This window comes from Thunnus thynnus, chromosome 18 (assembly GCF_963924715.1).
Source record: "Thunnus thynnus chromosome 18, fThuThy2.1, whole genome shotgun sequence".
NCBI classification, from domain to species: domain Eukaryota; kingdom Metazoa; phylum Chordata; class Actinopteri; order Scombriformes; family Scombridae; genus Thunnus; species Thunnus thynnus.
This window is the reverse complement of record NC_089534.1, coordinates 26310592-26336662: the sequence shown is the minus strand read 5'-3', so window position 1 is coordinate 26336662 and position 26071 is coordinate 26310592. Positions and strand designations below refer to the sequence as shown.

Sequence of the window (26071 nt, the reverse complement as noted above, 5' to 3'; positions counted from 1 at the left end):
GTTTAAAATCTGAGTCCAAGAAGTGAATGAGACACAACTGCAGTTTAGCAAGGCCCCAGCTGCTCCAGTGCGAGTTACACAGTGGCTAGCAGTAGAATAATGTGGTTGCCTTGGCCAGGCCCCAGGTATGAGTGTAGCTTATGCATATAACAAGGATGGGAAACAGCCAAGCACAACTGTCTGTGAACACCCTACCAGCCACTCATTTTTTTTTCATCAGCCTACATTTGAAACATTCAGTTACAAGTTTATTTTGCACATCAAGGGCTGGACTACGTCACCTGAAATCAATGATTAATTGACATGTACACCTTTGTAACTATTAATAAAGTATATCTTATTGAATAGACTGCCTTGACCCCCGCAACAGGGTGACAGGTTATGGAGTTTGCCCTATATGGTTAACTTAATCTTTGTCCTTTCATGCGGCAGCCTGTATGAATAACTGAACTTATCGAGCATACTGACGTGACTGAGATTCAATCAGTTGGAGTCATAATGTCTGTTTTGGTAACTTTTCAATTAATTGTCCGCTCCTATGTACACCTAGCTAAAATAATGCAGTCTAGTATGTCAGCCCTGCAATGGATTCGACCTTTATTTTGTAGAAACAGTTTTAGAGAGGTGTTATTTCAGCATTATGGTCATTTCAGAGCTGCAGTTTGTGGAGCTGTTTAATTTGTATACTGAGCAGTGTTTCTAATATTTTGTCCAGCCCACCAACTTCGATGGGGGTAGACTAAATATTAGAAACACCCCTCAGTATAATGAACCAGAGACATGTGGATTGCCACTACTGTTCTTGGTGTCGGAGCTGCTGGTAACAGTGCATCCCAGTAAGGATGAAAAACTGGTCGACACATTTGGTTGAAAGATGACAATTTATGAGTTTACTCATGGTGTGGTTTCAACAGCATTTCAATGACTTTATTACAACATGTAGCCGGCTCTGCCAGATCAGCTGAGTAATTAATCATCTAATCCTTTCACACCATAAAGAAGCAATGTGAGCATTGTTGGTCCAACATTAAACACAGCTCAGGTGGCATTCACACACTGGCAAGCCCTGATTTGAAGCCTTCGCTCCGGTGTGAAAGGGGTGGAAAGCGGACTGAACAAAGGGGAACTTGGGCAAAGCAGAGGGACTTTGGCCCCCCCCCGGTGCCCCTGGAGTTATTAAATAATTAATAACTGAGGCAAAGCAGTGGCAGCTTCCTAATTCTCTAGCAGTAGTGTAACAGTTTGGAGAGAGTTCCACATGTGAGCATGGAGTTTAGTATGCCTTGAGTGAGTTTTGATGTGATGAGTTATGAATTTTTTTTTGTTATTACATTTTTGAAGTGTCATTGTTGTCTTATTTTGATCATAAGCCATCCCCAGTGTCCTATTGGGCAACATGGAGCACAAAGGAAAATGCTGCACACATCCACACAGCCCCACCAATGTCGTGCTCTCAAACATTAGCTCCAAAACCATTAGCAAGTCCCATTGTATGTGCAGCGAGTAGGTGGTTATGACTTTTGTGGGTTTTTGGTTCTGGGTAATTTAAGAAAAAATGAAATAATTATCCCTCAGATTTATTTGTGTGAGAGAGTTGGGGGCAAACAGTATATGGCCCCGAAGCTCTGTGTTGTTTTTGCTGCAGTGTCAGAAATAAAACGGTGATTCTCTGGAATCAACTGTTCTGCAGAGCTGCCTTACGTCGGAGCTTAACAGACTGTTATATGGAGCTTTGCCTCTCCAGACCAGACTACTGTTCGGCCCCCTTCTGTACTTAATAAGTGAATGTTGACGTTAAGATCAGTCGGAAAGGCTGGTTTTCTCAGTAGTCAGTCAGAGGTGGTTTCCTCCCTCTGCTACTCTTTTATTAAGGAGCTTTGTGGGGAGGAGGGCTTATGAAATGAATGCCGTCTATTCTCATTGAGGATCTCTGAAATGTTGTTTTGAAAGCTCCCAGGCATAATGAAATAGACAACCTCAAATGTCTGACGGATGTCTTGTAGAGTGAAGTTGCGATAGACCACATTTTCTCCTTCCCCGCCACTTGGACATGCTTACTTTTTCATTGAATTTTAACAAAACACAGATTTCTCCAGCTCATATGACTATGCGAAGCTTCCCAGCTTGTATTCACTAGTGAGAGTTTGGCTTCTGTGGGTATCTTTATGTTTTTACACATATCATATGGAGAGAAGTTTGTTTTTCATATCAGACTTTTTTCCTCTTTTTTTTTTCTTTCTTTGTTTATTTAAATTCAGAAGATGTTCAAGATGAAGGCGGTTTGCTGCCACGACTGACGCCCCAGTGCGCTGAACAGAACAAGCGGTCCTGACCTGGCAACATACGAATGGCCCAGGGAAGCCACCAGATTGACACTCAGGTTTTGCATGACCTGCGCCAGAAGTTCCCTGAAGTACCAGAGGGTGTTGTCTCCCAGTGTGTTCTGCAGGTAAGCGGGTTCGAAACCTCCGACACAAGATAAACTGATGTCTACATACGTGCATACATACGAGTTCTAAGCAATAAATGTCCAAAATATTACTACTAGTGGACTGAAATTATATTACATGACTAAACCATAATTATGTCAGTTTAGCTATACAGTATGTGTGATTTGATGGTGTGATATGAAACTTTGTGTTTAAAGAATCAATGTTAGTATCTCAGTCTCATCTGAAGCATGAATGTTGCACAGTAAGCTTCTTCCCTCTCTCTGTCTTCCCCTCAGAACAACAACAATCTAGACGCCTGCTGTGAATACTTGTCCCAGGTCAGTCCGGGCTACTTGTACAGTGAAGAAGGAAACCTCAGCTTCTCTGACGACCCCAGCTTCATCAGGCTCCGTAATCACATGACCCAGCTGAACCTGGGCCTGCAGTCTCAGAATGTGCATGTGGCCCCGGTTCGGGACGGCCTGAGAATGAACGGCAGCCGGACTCTGGCCCATAGCCTGAGTGACGGGCCCCTCCAGACAGGCCAGGCCCCCAACAGTGACTTCTTTCAGCAGGAGCCCCAATCAGCCCCAGTGCAGGTGCCCTCCAGCCTCAATGTATTCAGTGTGATGGAGCCCACGCGCAAACCGCAGCCTCCACAGCACCTTGGACTCTACCCTCTGGGTGTCAAAGGAACGACCATTGGTGCCCAGCAGACACCACGCTTCAACCCCATTACCGTGACGCTAGCCCCTAATATCCAGACAGGCCGCAACACCCCTACTTCTTTGCACATACATGGCGGGCCTCAACCGGGCCTAAACAGTCCACAGGGTAACTCTATCTACATACGGCCCTATGTAAGCCAGTCCGGTACGACCCGGCAGAACCAGCAGCAGGGAGGCAGGGCCCAGTACAGCCCTACCTCCCAGCCCCAGCAGCAGATCTACCAGATCTCACACCCCTCCTCCTTGTCTGGCTCCTGGTCAGGCCCTCAGCACGCCTCCTCCTCACATACCTCACAGATCCAGGGCCACCAGACCTCTCACGTCTACATGCCAATCAGCTCCCCCACAAACCCCCAGGCGCCCTCTATCCTTCCGACTGGAAGCCAGGCCACTTCCTCCGGCGTCTCCTCATGCTCTTCTTCCTCCTCTGCCACCTCCCTGTCTACCATCAGCCAGTACAACATCCAGAACATCTCCACCGGCCCACGGAAGAATCAGATAGAGATCAAACTTGAATCTCCTCAGAGGAGCAACTCCACAACAGCCGTGCTGCGGACGAGCAGCGGGCCCCGTTCCTCATCCACTCCGTCCTCCTGCCCTTCCTCTTCCTCCTCTTCAACCGGGGTGGCTACTGTCCCCACCACTCCTCTCTCCATTGGAGGCCCGGGTCTGAGCCGCAGCCAGCCCACTGTTTACATCTCTGCCAGCCCACCTACTGCTGCTATCACTCCCTCTGAGGAGGCCGTTGTGGCCTCAGCCGGCTCCCGCTCCCAGCCCAAGTTTTACATTTCTGCCAATGCCTCCAGCGACGACAGTGGGGGTAGGAACCCTCCCACAGTCTACATCTCAGCCAACCCTCCCTTGCAGGGACCCGCAGGGGCCAGGAACATGGGGGGCCAAGTGAGCATGGGCCCCGCCTATATCCACCACCATCCACCTAAGTCCCGTGCCTCTGTGGGAGGGGGGGGCACGGCTTCCTCTCCTCGTGTGGTGGTGACTCAGCCCAACACCAAATACACTTTTAAAATCACCGTGTCCCCCAATAAGCCCCCAGCGGTGTCCCCTGGAGTCGTGTCCCCTACTTTTGAGCCCAACAACCTCCTCAGCCTACCCCCAGACCACCACTTTGTGGAGCCAGACCCCCTCCATCTCTCAGACCCACTGTCGCCACACAGGGAGAGGCCGAGTGAACCTCGCAGACTCAGCATGGGCTCTGATGATGCAGCGTACACACAAGGTGAGCAATGCTGAGTATCACTGTGATCATAATCCTGTCTTTATATGACAGGAATTCAACATAAATAAATCCTCTAGAAAAGTATTTAGGTTCATACTCAGTAGTGTTATATAAATAAAGTCTTCACAAACCCTTTAAACTGTTTTATACAAAGTGCATTTCCTGTTTTGATTATTTTCACAATACTTGACATAACAGCTGCATAGTGGTGTCATCAGTCTTTTGCAGTTTCCGTAATTCCTGGAAGCCATTTTTTTTTTTACAGATCAACTCTTATGCCCACACACTTGCAAATATACCCTTCAGTTAATTAGTCAAAGCCCAGAGCTTGGAAACAAACAGACAAAAATGTCCAAAAATAGTTTGCACTAATTCCTCCTTCAGAAAGGCTTCTGATTTCTTGTTAGAGCTGTGTGCTTCACTTTTAATTGGTTGTTAAGCAAAATGTCAAGTGGCTTAAGAGTGCACTTCCTCTACAGCCATCTTGTGTGCAGTAATGAGGCTAAAAGACCTGTTTTAGCCCCATTTTAACAATAAATAATAGTATACAGTTTTTTTTGCTACCAGCAGTAGGCCTAAATGCTTTTTCCATTGCTCCCTGCCAAGAAGGTAATTTTACTATAAAGTATGCTGTGTGATTTTTAAAGGTCTCTTTCCATAACATTGACTGTAACGTATTCCTCGAGCCAAACTGTGTACACATGCTGTCACTAACGTTCAGTCAGCGTGGAAACAACGCTTCTCCACGTCCATCTCCGTGAGGTAGATAAAAGCAAAGGTGCGGTGAGGGCCGGTACGATGACGCTAGTGTGAGTCGTCCACACTAAATGCTGTGTTTGCTCCGACGGCCCCCGAGACCAGCGGATTCTGTAGTGTGAGTCAAACGTGTCAGAGCACACTGGTGTTTCCTTTTTTGGGCTTTTGACTGTATTACGTGTGAGTCACCGGCTGTGGCTCTTATACTGCAGTGACTACCAGCACTGGGCATGCTGCCTCTGCTGCTGACCCTCATCAGCCCTGTTTCCTCATGTTTTATCTGCATTGGATTTAAAAAAAAAAAAAAAAAATGTGTGCTGATCACTGTTGTTGTGCTTGGCTGAATCACAATCAAATCTGTACCAGATAAAGACACACCTGTCACCACATAACTGTTAGATTTAAACATTAATGTGTTAAACATCACCGGTCACCAGTCATGCCAGACCTGTTACTGTTTGGCAGGAGAATAACATTACTGTAGTTGCATAACTTTTTTTTTTTTTTTTTTTTTTGGAAGATCCGGTTGTGACTTGCCAGTGACAATCACACCAACAAGTCAGTTGAGTCTAATTTGCTGATTTCCCAACCAAACAACACACAACACCTGGTGCCAAAAGACATTACCCCCTGATTCTGCTAACACTCCTGCTGGATTTCTTTTGTGTCTTTCTTTTTTTTTTTTACGCATAACTTTGTTTTGAAGTGTTTTTTATTGTGGGTTTAGTGAGTTAGTAACCTCACGCACACACAGTCAGACAACACGTTGTGGGTTAGATTCACTCTATGACTTCTCAGTTTATGAAACTGAACTAATTGAGTTTAAAGCCAGCTCATTCAGTCAACATTTGGATAACGATCCCGTCGCCTCCCCACATTCCTGCATCTCAAAAACAACTGTTAAAAGTAGGCGTCGCAGATATGAAACGAAGCGCTGCTCTGTAACCGCGTGACCTGTTTGTCACCTCAACTTAATTCGGCGGATAATTTAGGAGAAATTGGACAGTGTTTTCAGAAGAGCTGCCAGGGTTCCTCAGGGTGACAGCTCCTGGAAAAGACAAATGACAGCCAGCGAGTGTAAACTTTTGTCTCATCAGGTGTGGAAATGAGTTCATGTCTGAGTAAAGATCATCTATTACCTGGAATGCCAAAAAAATATGGCAATATAAGCTTAGAAGTATGTAAAACAGTATCTGCTGTGAAACAATACATCTGTAATGAAGATTACTGTATTGTCATATACATTACCAAACCAAATATGTTTTCAGTGCAGCACAAGTTAGATGAAACAAATAATAAACAGACACCACATCTATATAGACTGTTAACTCATATGAGCACAGTTCTCACACTGTGTGATCGGTATGAAGCGAGCAGGTAGCAGTTTAGCTCCAGGACATTTTGACAGATCTTTTTTGTAACAGGATATATACAGTTTTTTTCCATAAGTTTTTACTGTGGTGTGACGTCTATGCATGTAGCGGGAGAGTGAGTTGTTTATTATCGGGTGTCTGTATAGGAGGTGTTAGAACCTGTCAACGGATGCAGGAACTATAATGAATTACCGTGTGGGAAACGTACTGTAGAGACTTGAACAGATCATCTGCACAGTTAAGGATCTGTATTAAACACTGTGTACAGCAGCAGAATATGCCTGCAGCATTCACATCTCTTCACGTTATCACAATAGGTGATGAAACACACTGATAGACAACAGAGAGGAATCTGTGGAAGCCTCATGTAGTTCCCCCCGTCTCTCCTTACACAAAGTTGTTGTTCTGCTCAAGGAATTATGCTCCAAACTGGTTTGACAGGTGTATGTAGAGAAAATGTGACTATATATCCACAGATATGTTTTTATTCTTCAACGTCAGCAGGTGAAGTTTCTCTAAAACTCTAATAATAATTGTTATTTGTCTTATTTCTTTTATTTCTTTCCCTCAGCTGATCATACATCATGCTAAATTAAGTTTCCATTTTTCACTAAGTTGATTTAAATAAATGAATATAGCACAGAGGGAAGCGTGGCTGACTGTCTGCGTGTGTTTGTGCTCCTCTTCCAGCGTTGTTGGTGCATCAGAAGGCCCGCATGGAGAGGCTGTGGCACGAGCTGGAGCTGAAGAAGAAGAAGCTGGAGAAGCTAAAAGAGGAGGTCAACGAGATGGAGAATGACCTGACCAGGAGACGGCTGGAGAGATCCAACTCTGCCTCCCAAATTCCTTCTGTAAGCTCATTTCAGTGATTTTACAAATAAACATTTCTATTGGTCATTTATGCTGCTTTTTTTATATAAATATGTGTTTTTGGCGTTTATTTGATCGTGACAGATGAAATCCAGGCAGGAAATGTGAGGAAGGGGAACCAGGGATGTGGTATTTATTGTTGTGAACAGTAATCATCCGCTATAGTGTGATATATTCAAGTTGGAAGTCATATTTCCCAGCTGTAACACCAGCCAGAATCAAGAAAAATTGAGGAAAATGTTCCACCATCATTCATTGGCAGATCGATCAATTTAACACCCAAGTTTAATGCGGTTTTATTAGCAGTTAAGTCAGAAATCAGATGTTTTTTACAAGTGCAAAGGGTTGTTTTTCTGGTTAGTACTGAAAGATAAAAGGCTGATCAGACAAAACCAAATTATCTGGGTCACGTTGCCATTCTGGGTTCCTGCTCAAAGCACATTGTTGTTCCTACATCCTGAAACTATGTTGATTACAGGGTCTGTTTATGATTTGGCTGATATCGCTCCATATTTTAAGTCTGACAGAGCACACAAGTTCTGTCAAATTCACTTCACACATTCTAGAGCTGTGTAGCGATGTCTGCCCCTCCGTCCAGACGAAGCCTAACAACAGTAACAGGGAGTGTTCAAAACGAAAACACGACACCAACATATTTAGTTTTTGCACCGCTTCACGTTTCTCTTGCAGCTGTGAGTTTGCCGAAAACCTCTTGGGTTCAGATGAAGTGCTTCTCAGAGCTTTTTGTTGAATCAGCTGTTTTTGTCAGCTATTACGCTTTGAGTCAACAGAGGGGAAAATGGCTGCGGAGGGTTAATTGGCTGGTGCTGCTGAGTCCGGTAGCTGATTGGTTCAGTGTTGTTTACTGAGGCGAGCCAGCTCTGGAGAGCGGAGCGGCTCTCCTCCTGACACGGTCACAGATCTGCACCACTGACTTAAAAGCAGGATGTCCAACCTTTTGCGCCTCAGGGCTGCCTGACAGCTAAGCAGCTGATCCAATCCTGTCTCACTCCCTGTCTCACTCCCTGTCTCACTCTCTGTCTCACTCTCAGATCGAGGAGATGAAGCAGTTGCGATGCAAAAACAGGTTACTGCAGATTGACATCGACTGTCTCACCAAAGAAATTGATCTCCTTCAAACAAGAGGTAGGACTCTCTCCCTCTCTGATATGTATCATATGTAATATTATTGGGTGTGTGAGTATCTTAACCCGGCCTTCAGTGTATGAACTGTATATCTGTGTTTTTATAATAATAAGTCACTGAGTGAGGGAGGTCAGATCTAATCCCAGCTGTGGCACGGCGCTCAGGCCCTGTCACATCCTCTCAGCACACGCAGTCAAGGTGCTGCCATTGTAATGTTAACTACCGTTTCTTCCTGAATTGCATCCTGTTGCTGGTTGGCAACAAGGGATTTATTGGTCCCCTGGCAGCACTCCATCAATGACAGAGATGGAGCCAACTAGTTTATAACAGGTGAAGGAAGGAGAGAGGCCGGTCAGTCATAAACCTCGTGATAGAGGAGTTTAAACCCAAAACACAGCCAGCTTGTATAATTTAGATGTTTTTTAAATCATCTTTTTTTTTATAGTTGGTGGTAAAGCAGTGATGGATGTGGAGAGAAAGCTGCCTGATAGTCATCATTTAATATTAGTACAGTACAGACAATCACTTGTTGTCTTGTCAAGAACATACATTGCCAGATATTCTATAAAATGTTTGAACATAAGTGTGTGACATTTGTAAATGTCAATCATTGTCTTGTCTGTTGTCTATTCAAATCACGTTATAGTATTAGTGTAAAAATCTTCACAGGAGTAATTACCTCTCTTAACACTATTGACAGGTTTGTGTACAGCTTGAGTGTTTATGTGTACATGTTTACTCCAGGTGTTAACCAATGGTTTGTTTCCATCTGTTTACAGGACCACACTTTAATCCCAGTGCAATCCATAATTTTTATGACAACATTGGATTCCTTGGTCCTGTCCCACCCAAACCCAAAGGTACTTTATCTATTGGTAAGTTTAGGAAGGTTGCGTGTCGTGTCTGGACCTGTCTGTGTCTGTGACCGTGTCTGGGCCTGATTTCATTGGACACATTCCTTTCTTTTATTTAATTGAACTATTTGTATTGGATTTACTACATCAGAATGTAAATCCCTGTTATTATTTTAGTGCTAGATTATAATGAACTATATACAGGGCAGTGGTGTTAGTTCTAAAATGTTTTTGTACGTGATTGCTGGCTGTCATCAGACATTATACGTCTCATTACATCTGTTTAGTCCCTTTTTGTAGAGTTTCAGTCAGCACCATCAGACCTGTAGCTGCAGTAGGCACGAAGCTCATTGTCTCATAATGAGCAAAAACTTCAATGATCTGAAATAGTTTTTAATTGGTTGATCTAATTAAGTGCATTAATTTAATGACTTCTATCATTAGGAGTCACACTGTTTAGGTAATAAAGCATAAGTTTTATATTGAAATACACCAGATTTGAGCTCAAGAGGCCAAAACATATAAACCAGTATTATTGTCCTTCAAATCATCTGACAGTGTTTCATTCATGTTTCACATCAGGGTTACACCAATATGACTAGTTGAAGGCCAACACCAATATTTTTACAATGACGTGACCGGCTAGTCGTGAGCATAATCAATATTTTTCAAATTTGATTATGACAAAAATGTTAACAAATATTCCAGCCACATATTGGAATTCGGAGCATCATGAGAAACTAAAAGTTTCCAATGAAAGTCAAATGAATGAAAGTCTCAGATTTCTGGGATGTTAAATACACACAGTGATGCAGCAGTGAATAGATTCACTTCACCTTTTCCTGCTTCTAGTTTCCTCATAGAGATACTTGCTACACAACAGTCTATAATCAGCTGGAGGTATTGGTCTAACCCTGTTTCTGACCACTGACTTCTTCTTCATTTCTGCACTTTTCATCTTTTTCCCCTCCACCTGCTCTGTAATCTTTGTCCATCCACTCATCCATCCCTCCCTTCCTCCCTTCCTCACTCCCCGCCGGGCTCCGTCACACCTCGGGTCAGGCGGGAGAGGATGTAGATATAATGTGACCTCTGAGCTCATGATGGAGCCCTCCTCTGGTCCTTCCCCTCCTCTCCCACTCGGTTGGTAACTCCGTGCTTCTCTTCTCCTTTCATTCTTCCTCCCTTTATCATCAACTTTATCATATTTAACACAGGCTTATTTTAACCCCCTTGATTGATTTTGAATTTCAAATCTGAATGTAACATGTCTTTTAATTCTGTAAAGTCATTTGCTTCTCTGGAAAGCAGAGTCCTCACTGATATTCAGGCTTTTTTATCTCCTGATTTTCATCTAAATTTGAGGAATTGATTAAACCATGAAAGTGCTCAGCCAAACGGAACAAATTGATTGCTTTGCTGTGTTTTTCAAACTGAAATGCTTACACACTGAAAGGATGTGGTTTTGGTTTGCGACCCTTAAAAAAGAAGCAATGTCAGCTCAGTTTGTGATCACACGGAGTTAAGTGTATGAGTTGTCTTCTCAGATTATTTCATGTGATTACTTTGTAGATGCCTGAAGATAAAAAAAAAAAAACTGCTGTATTTTGCAATAAAAAAACAGCTTTAAAAAGAAAATTCCAAAAACAAGAAATAAAGTTTTTCTTTTTGTTATTTCCTATCTTGTTAATCATCTTCAGACTCCAAGGCTGAGAACCGACAACCTACCAACAACCTACCAACAACCTACCAACAGCTGCTGTTAACATTAAGTAGACAGTGAAAGTGTTGCTTTGTAGTATGATGATAGTTTCCATCTCTGGACTGGACAGAGTTGATGACTCAGAAAGCTCTCAGAAACATTGTTGTTCTGTCTGAAAACCGACTCCAGGCTTTATGTTTACATTAGATCACTGCCAAGCGTCCGATAATCAATTACAGCAGCGCACGTAAACACACTGATGCACAAGTGTTAACTTCATGGATAAACTTGATGAATTGCCCTTCTTTTCCTGTGTCATATTCTGCACTGACCTCCCTCTTCTTCTTCTCTTCCTCCTCCTCCTCCTCCTCCTCCTCTTCGGCACAGACTCGGGCAGTAAGAGTGTGAAGCCCTTAGCAGACCAGGAAGAGGACGAGGGGACGCAGTGGAGCTGCACAGCCTGCACCTTCCTCAACCATCCCGCCCTCAACCGCTGTGAACAGTGCGAGTTCCCGCGGAACTTCTGAGCCAACGAGGCTGCGACGCCCCCCACCCCCCCCACCCCACCTCAACACCCACCCACCCCTACCCCTCACCCCACCCCTCTTCTGCCCGCCTGTCTTCTACCACACTAGAATAGAAAAGGGCCCTTTCTTCCCCTGTTTCTTTTTTCCCCCCCTAGTTGTATGAAAACTCTGACGGGGTGTAATCATCGTGCATCATGTGGCCTGTTTTCCTTGATTTTTTTTTTTTTTTTTTTTTTTCCCCCCCTCCCTCCTCTCTAAGGTTTGTAGAATGCTGTCCACTGAAGGCTTGACTGGATGGTGTTTACAGCTTGTGTTTCTTCCTAAAGGCTGGCAGAGTTGGATGATACCTCACCTTAGAGACTCGGATTGCGTGGGGTCACGTCTCGCTGCTCCCACTTACAGTATTACGAGTGTGGCCCCTGCAGTGTGACGGCACACATACACACAAACACACACACACACACACACACACACAAACACACACACACAAACACAGGTGCCAATGTGCCTTTTGCTGAATTAATATTTAGTTTTTCTTCCTCTGCGGTGGCTTGACGTGAGGGGGAGGGGGGGGAGGGGGGGGGGATTGGGAACTGTGTCGGGCCACTGCTCTCCACCTGAAGGGAAAACTAACAGACTACTCGTGGACTTTCAAGTTTGTTTGCTGTTTCTAGAGGATGTCAAAGGGGGAACCGGCAGCGTCGCTGCCACTCAAACGTGCCTCGTGTCCTCCCCCTTCAGTATCCCCCTTTTCTCTGTCTCTTCAATCATGAGTTAATGAAAAAAAAAGATTGCATGCTTTGTGTACAGTACACGGAGGCAGAAACTCCCCTTGAGCTTTTTACTGTACATAATTTTAGAATGTGCCTTAAAAGCCTTCCTCACACTATGAATCACTTGTATTTCCTGTAAGTATAGCTTTATAGACTTTATTAACTTTTTTTTTTTTGTCTTGTTTTGTTTCCCTCTTTCAAACAAATAAGCACCATGCTCCCTTTTTAAGCTTTTTACTTGATTTCTGTGAGAGTTGAAGCCTTGCAGAAGGAGAGGAGCAGCAGAACAGCAGAAATGGAAAAAAAATAAACTGTCGCAGTCATCATGAAGCTACGTCTGCCCAGTCCGTTCATCATCGCTTGTGTAATTGCTGAGTTTCCTGTGTACGATCTGCAGATGCAGCAAAGCGGAAGGCGATGGAGGATTTTTTTTTTAATATTTTTTTTTTTTTTTTTTTTTTTTCCAGGACGCCAAATACGTTGGGACTGTCGGGGGAGGGAAGGGGGTCAAAAAGCAAAATTACAAACTGCCATCTTATCTGACAACTGGAATGTAGGTTTAATGTTTGGGGACAACTACACCTCAGTGCAAAGAGACACTCATTTTCCAGTACAATCAGGATGTTTGACGTCAAAGTGATCCTGGAACAGCTGATCGGGTTAAAAGTCGATTGTTTCCGTGTTTCTGTGCACCTGAATTGTTTTTTTTTTTTTTTCTGAGGTACCAATGATCAAAGTGAATATGTTTCTGTCTAAAGTGTTCCTATGTAGAAATATTCCTATGGCTCACATGCCTTATATACAACAGCTCAATTTTTACAACATCTTGGAAGCAGACAAGGCAAAAACAAAAAAAAAAAACAACTCAATGTTTTTATCAAAATGTAAGCACAACATGACTGTCCACTTTGTATACTCTTATTTTTATTTGGCTCAATTCATCCTCTTAAGCTTTTATTGATGAGGGTGTTTCTAAAGTTTACTTATTGTCATTAACTTACCTTAACTGTGGAGTAGTTACTTTGTTTTTTTTTTTGTTTTGTTTTTTTTCCACATTTGTGAAACGTTGCCTTGCATTAGTGCCTTTAGAACTATTGAATTTGTATTGATAATCTATTCTGTCACATCCAAGTGCCATTTTTAAAACCAAAATCTTCGTATCGTTTAAACCCATTTACAAGTAGAAGATGAATTATTGTCTCTTAAGCACTTAACGCCATACTTCTTCCTTTTTCCAGCCCAAAGAAACCAGTTTTCAGCTTTATCTGCACCTTGGTGTGAAGAGGCAGTTTATTCATGTTTTATTAAATGGAAAAAAAATAATTTGGATATCTAAAGTGTTTTTTGATTTTAGCTGGGAAAACTGTCTTTGTAACAGATAAGTTATTTGTAAAAATAATAAAAAAAAAATCTATTCAGAGTTTTTTGGGGGTGTGGATTTGTCTTTGAGGCTTCGGTGTAAGATTGTGGATGTTTGTCCATGAGGTGGCGGTAGAGACCAAGATAGTTTTCCTTTGTAGGCTTGTGAAGATATTACCACTAAGCAAACATTTCCAGTTGAAGCACTGGCAAATAAACACTGACAAAACAGGTTTAAGATCTCAGGTTGTAAATGGATCTAAAATAATTAAATGTTAAAGCAGAAATCAGTCACACCGGGTTGAAAACTGCTACGCTGGTGTCATCACTGGTGCTGGGTCCCAAATCCATACGACATGTTTAATTGTACATACTATATATTAATACTATACTGTTTCAGCAGTTAGTTTCTTTGCATTCTGTTTATACCAACAGGAAATGAAGTCTGTCAGATATAAATGAAACTGCATTTAAAATGATGCTGCCATATCAAAAAACAGATTTTTCACCCCTCAAAATGTCTAGTTACCTGTTTACTAATGTGTTCCTGGTGCAGTTTCAACCACCATCCACAATTTCACAAAACCGCAATACCATTTTTTTTTTTACACATTTTATTGTGGGAGAGTAATTTACATCAAAACACACTTTAAGACAAAGCGTTTCTGTGGTTTGCATATGAACTGTTTGGAGTATACTCTATTTTGTCACTTTGGTTTTCACAACAACTAAAAGTTAATCGACCAGTCTTCCCTACATGATTCAGTGTTGATTTCAAATCCAGTGTATGGCCAAAAATATGTTGAAACCTGAACATTAAGTCCGTGTGTGATTGTACAACATGTCATTACAAAACTAAAGGCTTTAATCTGCTGCTGTAGAAGCATCCACACTTCTGCTTTCACATTGTCCGCATGATTTTGGAACGTGACTGCAGAGATTTGCTCTCTCTCGCGTGTTCAGCGATGGCTCACAGTCGGTGTTGCAGCAAACTGGAAAAGTTGTTTCTTTATTGACCTGGTTTTATGCACAGGGGCAGTGGAAGAAAGTAAGTTCATTTACTCAAGTACTGTACTTAAGTGCAATTTTGAGGCATTTGTACTCGAGTATTTCCATTTTATGCTACTTTATATGTGCTTTACATGATTTCACTTTATTGTCCATACAAAACATACTATCTGATGAAATATGATGCAGAATTAAAATACAACTTCACTTGTTAATGCATCAATAAAAATCCAGTATACTGTATATAATAATGTAATCTTCTGAAAGGAACCATTACTGAATGAATACTTTTGATACATTTACTGAGCAAATTTTATGAATGATTACTTGTAATGGAGCATGTTTAAACTGTGGAAAGGGTCTTCCCTAAAACTGTTTCCAGAGTTGGAAAATATTATTGCAAGCTGTAGCATTAATATTTCCCATAATTGGAACTAAAGGCCCCAAACCATGAAAAACAGCCTCAGGGTTGTCCACGTACTGTATGCCACATTTGTTCATTTGCCACTGTGGCCAGTTGTCAAGAGTTAATTATATTCCATATGTTCATCATAGACAGATAACCGGAATGATTTAACACAGTGTGATTATTTTATGATGATTTTATTTCACAGGCATAGCAAAAACATAAGCCTTTAGAATTCCTATCAAAAACAGGTCATTGACATTCTTTACAGAAGTACAGAATAGCGTTCCTCACTTTGAGGCAACATGAGAAAACAACACATGCTGCTTTAATAAAACATTTGTCACTGCTACAATAAGTAGCATGTATGGAGCGTAGTGCATTGCACTTTTACACTAGGATAAAGAAAGAGCATTCAGTCTGCTACGTGTTCAAGACTTCATCAGATTGAATCACTTTTTAATGCTTAGAATAAAGAGTTTGTTTGTGAATGTGAACAAGCAAGGGGAACAGTTTAATTTGTAATAATATGAATTCACAGTCAACTTTATGAAAAGTAGAAATTTTTTCTTTTTTTCAGTTTTCACTTTGTCTGGGATGAGAACTCAAATATGGGCCCAGTTTGACTCCTAACCTCAAAAAAATGAGTCTTTCTAGTAGGAGATGTGGCTGCTCCTGTAACTCTGGATGAGAGAAATCAGTTCGGACGTGTCTGAAACATGCGGGTTAGTATTCATGACTTGCTCCACCGCGCTCTGAGGGTAGAGCGTGCTCAGCAGGATCCTCTGGCTCTTCCTCTGCTCGCTGGATGGGCTCTTGTCCCGGCTGCTCAGCCTGGCGTCAGAGAGACTGTTCTGCACCCACGGGTCCCTGGGCAAGCTGAGGCTCTGTCTGTGGGTGCGCTGTCCGAAGTACTGCTTCTCTGAAAAATGAGAGTGATGGTCCCTGTTATGTGGAGGCAGAGCTGGGCAGGAGCTCCATGCTGGGTTGTGAGGGGGCACCCTCGTATGTTGGTGATTACACCTGCACTGGGTGCACACGTGATGCTCGCAGGACACCGAGCCGTTCCGAGGAGGGTAGTAACTTCCTCCACCCAGGACGGGCCTCTGGTTGTTCCCACCGTACGACCCTGAGAAGGAGTAGTCGTCGTGGCTCAGGCCGTAGCTGGCCACCCCGCTGCTGTAGCTGTGGGGAGGCATCTCCATGCTGTAAGGCACATCCTGGATGTAGAGCCTAGACATGCTGCTGTCCAGGGAACTGAAGGCTTCGTCCACATCCGGACTCGAGCAGTGACGGAGGCTCGTGTTTTGATGTATTCTTGGGCTGCCGGTGTCTCTCTGATAGATGAACTGCTCGCTGGGTGATGCCCTGTGGGACTGGTCCTCTATACTGAGTGGAGGGGGGGTGGATGAGGAGTATCTGTGGTCCGGCTGATACACGGGAGGGCAGCAGTGTGTGTCCTGCAGGCTCGATTTGTGCGAGAAGGTCTTGGCTTTGTCTCTCTGGGCCCTCAGTTCATCAGCCACAGATAGTTGTGATTGGTTGGCCCGCTCTGGGTGGTAGAATTTGCACTTCACTCCATAAGTGCACTTCTTTCCTGAAAGAAAGAAATAAGAGGTTATGTAGCTTTTCAAAACAACAGCACCACAGCTGTAAACCTGTATCTCCTCAAGAGACTGTCAACAGTGAATGTGTGTGTCTGAGTGTGCTTCCAGTCTGCAGTACTGTAAACACACTTAGCTTTGCAAATAAATTAGCTGTAACCTCTAGCTTTCTATTAGGGCTCAATGTAGGGATCCAGTTCCCTGGCTTGCTGTTTGGTCCCAGCTCCAACAGTGTCAGCTGGGTGTTAATGCACTGCAGCCTCTCTCAGGGCCAATCACTGACTGACAGGCAGGCAAATGAATCACTCCTCAGCTAATCTCTCTGTGACAGATCGGTGGCCTTCCACAAGTTTCACATGCTGGAGTCAGGAGTCACCATGGAATAAGAAAGGACGAGGACAACCAGTGCCCCCTGCTGGACCCATTTGTCCACTGCGCAAGTACGAGGTAGGTTTGAGGAAAGGTTCAGCAGTGCTGCCTAAATATGTTTTGAATTTGAAAGGGATGTTTTCAGAAGTTTTTACAGTAATTTTAACCTTATGACCAAATGAGAGAACAGAGATTTTCTCACGGTCTGTAGCACAGCTATGACCAGTTGTCTTTTGAAATCTAGAAACTCCAATTTGGGTGATATTTCAGTACTTCATACTTCCTCTATGCACTGAGAAACATTTTGGTCTTATGAAATCTCTAAACCAGTTGAATAATCTAAAAAACACACAGAGGTCAGTATGTTTCTGTCCAGCACTTCCCAGATCTACCCGACAGCCAGAAAGTGTGGTTACCATAGCTCATGCTATTATGGATTTCTATGGTTTTTATTAGCCACGCATTGGCTTTAGAATGACAATGTTGGTTGGTCCACCACCAACCAACATTGCCTAATGACATTCCCATCAGCCTCAGCTGTACTTTGTGCTTAATGCTATTTAGCAAATGTTAGCATGCTACCAAACTAAACTAAGATGGTAATTATGGTAAAAATGATACTTTCTCAGCATGTTCATTGTGAGCAATGAGTGAAAATGTCAAAGACCCTAATGTTGATCACACACTTCATATTACTGAAACTGGTTAAGTAGGTAGCTGTTAAATTCCTCAGATAAGTACAAGGAAATGTAACCTGAGCAGTGCTAGCAGTTGTTTGGTGGAACAGAAATTTCAACCAACCGTAAGGACAGTGCTGCAGCTTGTTGTCTGCAGTCCATGGCTTCTTCCGCAGAAAATCATCGATGGTGGGACCATTTCTACCCAGAGGATCGTCTGGAGGCATGAACCTGCGCCAGCAAAGAGACACACTTAGGATCTGGTAACTTATAATGGAATTTGGGTTAGCTCAAATTTCTGGTGTGACCTGTAAAAATGAACTCTAACCATGTGCACAGCAGAGGTGCTTCTTTTACATTTACCCTCCGTCCCTTACAGAATCTGTGCATGCCCCTATATGTTGCCCTGTATGATGACCTAAACCGCCATCTGTCTTACTTGTCACTGACGAAGCTGTACATCAGCAGCCTCTCCTCTATGAACTTCTTCCACTGGGGATTCTCTGTCTGCAGGTCCCGGTAGTTGTCGTTCGACACGATGATACCGTCCGAGTCGCAGGCCAGTTTGACGATATATCGGTCATCGTAGCACACCACCCTCTTACCATTTACGCAGCGGGATGGTGTGTACACCAGGATCTTCTTCCTCTCCAGCTCATGCAGAATATGTTGATCTGAGAGACACATGAGAACAGAGTTGTTTATCATTTGTTTATCGTTCACTATACGTTTTTATCATTAGGTGATGCCATAGAAATCACCTAGTGTTTCTTGGGTCTGAAAAAAAAAGTATGTTAACTTTTTAATTGTCTTCTCAACCGTTTGGTAGCACATGTTTGAACTGTGAACTTTTGCACTTGGTTGAAGTACAGTTTTACAGGCCCGAAAAAATCCTCTAGGTGGGCTATGATTCTCAAGAACCATGAAACGTGATTAATCAGGTAAATTTGGGGTGATACTGCTAATACTGGTAATAATGATGCAAAGTAAAATTTAAGCACTTATGGACTTTTCCAATTCACTCTGAACACTGATGGTGGTGCAAATTCTGCCCAAAAGGGTGTGTCCACTTTGAAGTGTGTAGGAAATACTTTGTTTTCTTGTGTTTGAATACAAGCAACAATGGTTCCATCACCCAAAAAACGCAGATGAGCAGGTCTGATTTATTACCACAAAGATTGCACCGCATATTATATGACTGGTCAGGGTGCTTGGACCCTGTATGCCTCCTTGCAGATCTAGTTTCATTAAGAAAAATTAGTCTGTTCTGTTGCTGTCAAGGTTAGAGCTAAATTTAAAGAGACCAGGGATCATGTCCTTGCAGATACAAAACATTTGCTGAGGCAAGTGACCTGCACGTTGCAGTTCATTGTGAGCTTTACAAGCATGTTCATAAAAAGTATTAAACTGCACCTGGCCCTCATAATGCTCCCTTGTAAACTGCTGATGACTGCTTTGAGGAGGGAAACTATTTTTATGTAACTTGACCCAACATGAACAATAGATTGGATTCCAGTTTTGGTGGTTGCACTTCCTCATTGTTAAGAAGTTTCCATGGATTTTGTGATACTTTTTTTTTTTTTTTGCAATGAAACTGGGTCAAATCCATTGGATGGAATCCACTGAAGCCACTGTAAATCCAGTCTGGCTACAGCTACCCTCCATGATGGAGCAGACTGACAGAAAGGATGAAGATAACAGCCAGGACAGAGCGGTGAGAATTTACCAACAGCCATTAGTGCACCATGACATGCCAGAACAGTTATGAAAATAATAGTTTTTGGTGACCGTTTTGGAGATAAGAGATCTTTGCTTAGATTTTTTCCTGCTTATGTTGGCTCTGTACCAACATGTTTTATCAAAGATACTCATTGTTGTGGCTTCTATTTTTCTTCAGTTTATTCAAATTAACTTGCTTGTTTTACTCCTGTAAGTGTACAATGCTTCATTTCCTGCTTCATTGTCCTGATTTCGGTGCTGAGCCACAATTACAATTGCAAAATGTTGGTAGCCAATTATATTCCATATCAAAAGGGAATGTTTGCAGATTCAACTTATTAACTCAACTTAAAGCTGCACTTCTCAATATTTATATACGAACAATGGTTCAAATGACTGTGTTGTAGTGGGGAACCCACTAAGAAGTATCATCCCACTCTGCAGCTCCCTCAGAGTTAGGATTTTAAACCTCATTTAGCTCACTGTTTTGGTTTAAACTGGTATGTATAATCTGGTTTAGCTCCACAATGAATGGAGTCACTGACTTTGTGAACTAACAAGGTTTTCTTGTCAGTTGCTGAGTTTGTGCTTAAGGTCATTGGGTTCATTGTGTGGCGCAACTTTCTGAACCAGAATCTTGTAGCTCTGCAGTCAATGCCACATTTATTGTCTATAAACCAGCTTCAAGTCAAATTGTATTTATTTTCTTTTCTTTATGTGAACGAAGTAGGCTGTGAAACTGAATTGCCCTCTGGGATAAATAAAGTTGTCTGAACGTGAATGTGCATCTGAATCAACTGTGTTACGGTGTGATAAAATGTGACATCATAGTGGGGTGTGGTCAGCTGTGAAACAAGCCTTTCAGGAAGAGATGTGCACACAAGCCATCAACTGTCCTAATCAGAAATAACATGGGATGTCTTATATTTGGTAGCATTTCCCTTTAACTGACTGGTACATGCTACCTCAGCACAGTCAAGTGACCTTACCCGTGATGGGGGCCTCAGGCCGCGTCTGCTCCTTCCTCCACAGGGGAACGAACACTGTGATGTCCCGCAGACCTTTGTCCCAGAACCAGTTCACTGCCAGCTGGAGGCCCTGGCATGAAAACACCTTCTTGTCGCCATGACTACAAAGACACAGAGAAAACAACTTCTTCTTTTCTGTTTCTGAGCACGTTATGCACACATCTCTTCTCCCTTTTTCAGGAAGTAGACAGTGTCGCAATGCATGTGCTCAGGGTTCTTTAAAACATGATAACAGAAGCGAAGAACAGACTAACTGTTCACATGCACTTTGTCCCAAAGAGTCACATTTTGCTCCCTAATTAAACCTAAAATGAAAAACATAGAATGTTTCCTTTATTTTCATAATATAATAATTCTTTTACAAAAGAGGCAATTTTTCTAAACTGACAAAATTAGTGAAAAATAAGACACCAACAATTTCTCTAAACTAACCTTGAAAAGGAACTGAAAAGTGCTTCAATTGTCAAACAAGTGAGGAGTAAGGAACTTGAAATACTTGCATTATAATCATTAGCACCAGCTTGTCTCAGCAGTACTCGCAAAGTCTAATCTGCTGTGAGTTCTGCTGGTACAAGTTCACCAGACAAACATCTGTTGTCTGAAATCCAAAGCTAAGACTCACATTACCAGGACACACTCCAGAGCCACTGAAGAAGTAAACTGGATGGTTTTGCACAAAGTAGAAAGTGTGTGTGTGTTTGTGTGTGTGAGTGTGTTTGTGTGTTTGTGTGCAGTGGGGGATTCCCCTTCTCTTTGTCAGCAGGAAATGGTGAGGCACTTTGCATATAACAGGTACCAAACCAAAGACAAGGCTTGGCTTAGGAGAGTTTATGACTTCTGAATGAATCTCCCTTGCACAACTTAGCTGGAATATCAAAGTTTACTCTGAATGATCTTTCCTTAGCAATTCATACTTGCAGTGTGTAACTTTTTCCTGAATCTAATGAACGAGAATCATCTGCGAATTAAAAAGAAGTCATGTATGCTGTCACAGATGCACTCCTTGATATGAGTAATGCATGAGCTGGCTTTTGAAACCACCACAGATGTTTTGCAGTGGTTTGGTGAAAACGAACAACCTGGACATTTTTGAAGTATTGTTGGAAGATTGATCCCTCTAAAAAGTACTATGTTGTATGTGTATACTGTTGACTAGTTTAAAGCAGCAGTCACAGATTTTTTGGCCACTTGGGGGCAGTGCAACACGCTGTAAACAAACTGTTAGCAAACATTTGCCTATTTACACATGCAGTAGACACAGACTAGCATTAGCATTCATTTGGAGTCGTGTTTGTGTCCTCCTGAAGAATGGAAGTCCAATATTCACTTTCATTTTAGCTCTATTTTCCTCTCCACCAACTCCTGAGGGAAATATCTGGCTTTTTAGCTGCTAAATGCTCCACTATGTTCACCAGCTAGCTAGTGCAGGTTTAAGCACTCAAATGCTTCATCTTATATGATCTTATTAAATATTTTGCATGTAAAGCCTCATTTCCAAGAGTAATTAGTAACATCAGCTGTAAAATAGATGTAGTGGATTTAAATGTAGATGGAAATATTTACCTCCAAAATGTTTAGCAGAGAGGCACAATTCTACAAAATTTCATGTAAAGTGTTTATCTAAAAATCACGTATGGTATTTTTACTTAGTACAGATACAAAAAGTATTGTCTTCAGCGCACATTGTATAGTATTTTATTTTGATGATTTTTGTGAGAATCTTTCTCTTGCCAACTGTGACAATAATGCATTTGTCAGGTCATATATATAATGAATAAAAGGGGCACACCACCAATTTTACATCATAGTCCATTTACTATGTATCAGTATTAAACAGCCTGTGAAAACAGCTGTGTAATGCCCTCTGTGGCCCTGGAGGAGCTGAGGTAGAAGTCTGACATAATTGTCTGAGTAATCTTGGTTTATCTGACAACAGATCATGTTGAGTTGCATTATGAGAAATGTAGGATCCAATGTTTTTTAAGTTTGAAACTTATTACACATCAAAAGTCAGCATATCTCGGCCTCAGTTGCTTTGATTTTAACCATTCTTTTTCAAATCTGTCTCTCGCAAGCTCTTTAACTTTTTGGAATCGCAACACTAAATCGCTCAAGTGCCCCTTTAAAATACTGATGAACAGGTGAGGGTTTTAAGATCACAAGGTTGTTCATTCTTTGTCAGCAGTGGCTGGAAAAGAGGTTGGACACAAGGAAATAGAAAGCAGAGCCTGATAAGAGGCTTCCACCGAGACCTCACTTCTGAGGCTGGACTTAACTTACACTGCCTTACCTGTGAATAATGATGTGACAGTAAATGCTTTAGCCCTCTTCCTCTTTCAACATGCTTCATTTCCTTACAGGAATATGCATTGTGAAAACATCTCTCTTTTGTTTTCCACTTTGAATTCATATCATGCCCTCCACCTACTCTCTAGATTATTTGTTTGAACAAATTTCAACTCAGAACTTCCTTGTTGCCCAATTTAGGACGGGTAAGGTGGCAACGATGAGGTCATACAATGTGGGAATTTCACCTCAGTAAGTGTTAGCAGTCACGCTAGATAAAAGTATTAAATAAACAGCTTGAACGTGTTTGTGAAAAGTGAATGGTGGCAACCTTGAACATGTCACTTTGCCCTTTAGGCATTGTGCAGAGAAGAATATGGGTACATATCATGTTTTCACTTCCCACTTCTTTAAAGAGGAAGTGGACTGCGATCAAATCTACGAACTGAAACACAGATTTGACTCAAATAGAGACACTCGTGTACAGATGGAAATTAAATAAAAACTAAAATAGCCTGGTTATATGTTTATTTTTCTTTTCTCATCATTCAGTTATACACATCATCTATGCTTTTTTACAGCTTCAACCCCCCACTTGCTATCTCTTCCAGGAAGGTAGTGAAAAATGATTTCACTTATTGCCATATAAAGCAATTAGTATGTTATCATTTAAATCATTTTGGCTCGGCCCAAGAATTATGAAATGAAAGTTGGTTGTAAACATAAAACAACTGAGATACAAGACAACTATTATTAAATAGAGATGCAGAGTTGACTCACCTCATTGCCACGTTGCTTCCATCTATAACCACTGGTCTGAAGCCAGCAGTTGGCTCTCTGTCTGTTCCTGGTCTGGGCTGGCTGGGACTGGGGCTGCATCCTCTGGGCACCAGTTTGGGACTGTTTGGGACAGTGTGGCAGGTCTTTATCAGCTCCTCCAGGATGTCATTGGTCTGGGCATCGTGGCGGAGGCTCTCCAGCACCCGCAGAATATCACTCTGAGAGTATCCCAGCTTGAGAAAACGCTCCACTTTGGCGTGCTGCTGCTGACGGTCCATGGCAGACACTGATAGAGAATCTGTTGTGCGAGCGTGTTTCCTCTCTTCTGTCTTCTCAGGACTGTCTGGCTGGGGAATCCTCCTCGCCTCCTTATTCTGGTTCATCAGCGTCTCCACGGCAACACTCTGTGTTTTGGAACAGTTGACAGGTGTCAAAAGATGATGGAGGCAGAGGCAACCTCTGTAACTCACTGTAAACACAGGAAGCCAGCTGCGGTCTGACAGGGGTTTTCGGACAAATCAATTGTGGTTTGGTGTGCACTGATAGCATCTGCTCTTGTTACCACAACCTCATGACTGCAAACGTAAGCAAAAATACTGATGACGTCATGCTGGTTAAGAAAGCCCCTGTCACACACATTAAGAGAGGAAGCTAAGGGTCTTCGCTGATCTCTGGTCTAATTTTACCTCCAGAGTTATTGAGGTCAGTTACCAAAACAAAAATGTGAATGGAACTGATGTGAGCGTGGGTATTAATGCCTCACCCCATTCCACACATATTTTATTACACTTTCTGGAAACCCCCTGAGCTTCATGACCAAAGAAAGATCACACTGATGTATTTGAGAGTGAAGACTGTTGAATGACTCAACCCACTTCTTCCACTCTTCCTCCCAACCCACAAAGCAGAGCTATTCTGAGTGCAAACTTTGAACAAACTTGTCACACGGTGAGAAACATCTGAAACAATGAAAACACAAAACCACCATAACGAACACTCGGTGGGCGTGTCAAATCTTTAAAAAAAGCCCATCGTAAAGAAAGTCCTGAATTGAACTCCTTCATCATTTACAGACAAAACATATCCATCATACTTTGAATCCTTTTTCTTTGGACAGACTTTTTGATGCTTGTCACGCAAGGTGGATTGATGAGGTCTTTTCATGTGTCAACTTGACATTTGAAGAATGAAGAAAATTATGAAAGATGTGATGCAAACCGTGTCATGTCCTACAAAGCTCTAACAATTAAACATCTTATATAAAAGAATTAAAAAAAAGAAAAGACACTGGCACTTGGCTTTATAGTTGAAGATGTTTTTATGTGAGACTCTGCAAGGGGCTTGGCTTTGCACAGGCTTGCTACAACCTGCACCAAACCACATCCTTTGCCGTTGAGTTGAAAATCAGTTAATCTGCAAGGAGTCATTTTTTCTCCTCAAAATGTCTTATCTCTGCTTGTTTTCCCTCACACCTACAAACTCCATCAACCCTTGCTCTTTGCAACGCTATCTGACCCTGACACCTATTGTACTTGTATCTCACAATCAGACATGACATGCCTCAACAAGACGGGACTGCAGGCAACTTTTCTGGCTGAGAATTTACAATTAACATAAACAGAAGTGCTACTTTGACTGAAGTTGTCTGTCTCATTCTGTACTTACACATTCAGCAAGATCGGAGCATTGGATCGGAGTCCCTCAGGATCGCTGTCTCTCGGTGTGAGTGTGAGTGTGAGCTGCTTCAGTCAGTCACTCTGACAAGCAGACCGGTCTGTGCGAAGCCGCTCTTATTACTCATAGGAGGAAGCGACTGCTCATTGCTGAGAAAAAAAAAAAAGAAAAAAAAAAGCTTCTCTGACCAGCAAGGAAGAGAACACTCTGTAAATTTGTAATCACTTCCTTGTCAGGAGTCAGGGTTGATATGGGAGCCTGAGGGATTCGTTTGCCTGTCTGTCCTATTTTATTGAGCTCTTCCTGGTAAATTCTGGCTGAATGTCTGTGACAAAGCAGTGTAGAGCACCAGGAAGCCTGCAAGGGTTATACTGAGGGATCAAACTGGTTTCATCTGTATTTTACATATTGATGTTTTTTTAAAGGGTAAAAGTATTGTGGAATTTCTAACATCAAATATGTGTGTTGGGTCTCTTTAAAGAGGATATTTTTTAATTAGTATGAGACTCAGAGGAGAGTTTAAACATGTCATGATGGTCTAATTGTTGTTTTACATGTTTTTCTACCATGAAAAAAACCCCATTTGGGGCAAACATTTTCAGATGTTCACTGTCAATTTATTGACAATCTCCAGCTTCAGACAGAAAACATAAAACATAATATGACATAGCATATCTGTCATATTATTAAATTAGTCTGAGATCCAGTGGAGAGTTTAACTTTGCCATGATGATCTATGTATTTGCTGTGTTACAGGCCTCTC

At 42.2% G+C, this 26071-nt stretch overlaps 2 protein-coding genes across 6 annotated transcripts in view; one reads left to right on the top strand and one right to left on the bottom strand.

The window, feature by feature from the left end:
* tab2 (TGF-beta activated kinase 1 (MAP3K7) binding protein 2) overlaps positions 1-13818 on the top strand; it is a 43271-nt gene extending 29453 nt beyond the window's left edge. Inside the window, exons 2-8 of one of the 5 annotated variants that reach the window (XM_067571926.1) lie at positions 2262-2449; positions 2729-4397; positions 7217-7377; positions 8449-8542; positions 9322-9417; positions 10459-10539; positions 11486-13818. In XM_067571926.1, the coding sequence (XP_067428027.1) occupies positions 2348-2449; positions 2729-4397; positions 7217-7377; positions 8449-8542; positions 9322-9417; positions 10459-10539; positions 11486-11625 (2343 nt within the window). In that variant the 5' untranslated portion in view covers positions 2262-2347 and the 3' untranslated portion in view covers positions 11626-13818. Of the gene's footprint in view, positions 1-2258; positions 2450-2728; positions 4398-7216; positions 7378-8448; positions 8543-9321; positions 9418-10458; positions 10540-11485 lie in introns of all 5 variants that reach the window. The other 4 variants (XM_067571927.1, XM_067571925.1, XM_067571929.1 and 1 more) reach the window with 4 other exon arrangements.
* A 1531-nt stretch (positions 13819-15349) lies between these two features.
* Positions 15350-25600, bottom strand: LOC137169293 (probable ribonuclease ZC3H12D). The gene is made up of 6 exons (XM_067572375.1): positions 25300-25600; positions 23635-24038; positions 20530-20669; positions 18261-18495; positions 17946-18052; positions 15350-16768 (listed from the first exon to the last, which is right to left on the bottom strand). Exons 2-6 carry the CDS (start codon positions 24015-24017, stop codon positions 15825-15827), a joined length of 1809 nt encoding a protein of 602 aa, XP_067428476.1. The 5' UTR covers positions 24018-24038; positions 25300-25600; the 3' UTR covers positions 15350-15824.
* Positions 25601-26071: the final 471 nt, after the last annotated feature.

Bases quoted from the DNA above. Each gene is read 5' to 3' on its own strand.
- LOC137169293 (XM_067572375.1), bottom strand. From the start codon at position 24,017: ATGAACCAGAATAAGGAGGCGAGGAGGATTCCCCAGCCAGACAGTCCT. The intron at 18,496-20,529 runs GTAAGGTCACTT...TGTGTCTCTCAG, and splicing joins GCCTGAGGCCCCCATCACGG to ATCAACATATTCTGCATGAG. The intron at 18,053-18,260 runs GTAAGACAGATG...TTGCTGGCGCAG, and splicing joins TACAGCTTCGTCAGTGACAA to GTTCATGCCTCCAGACGATC.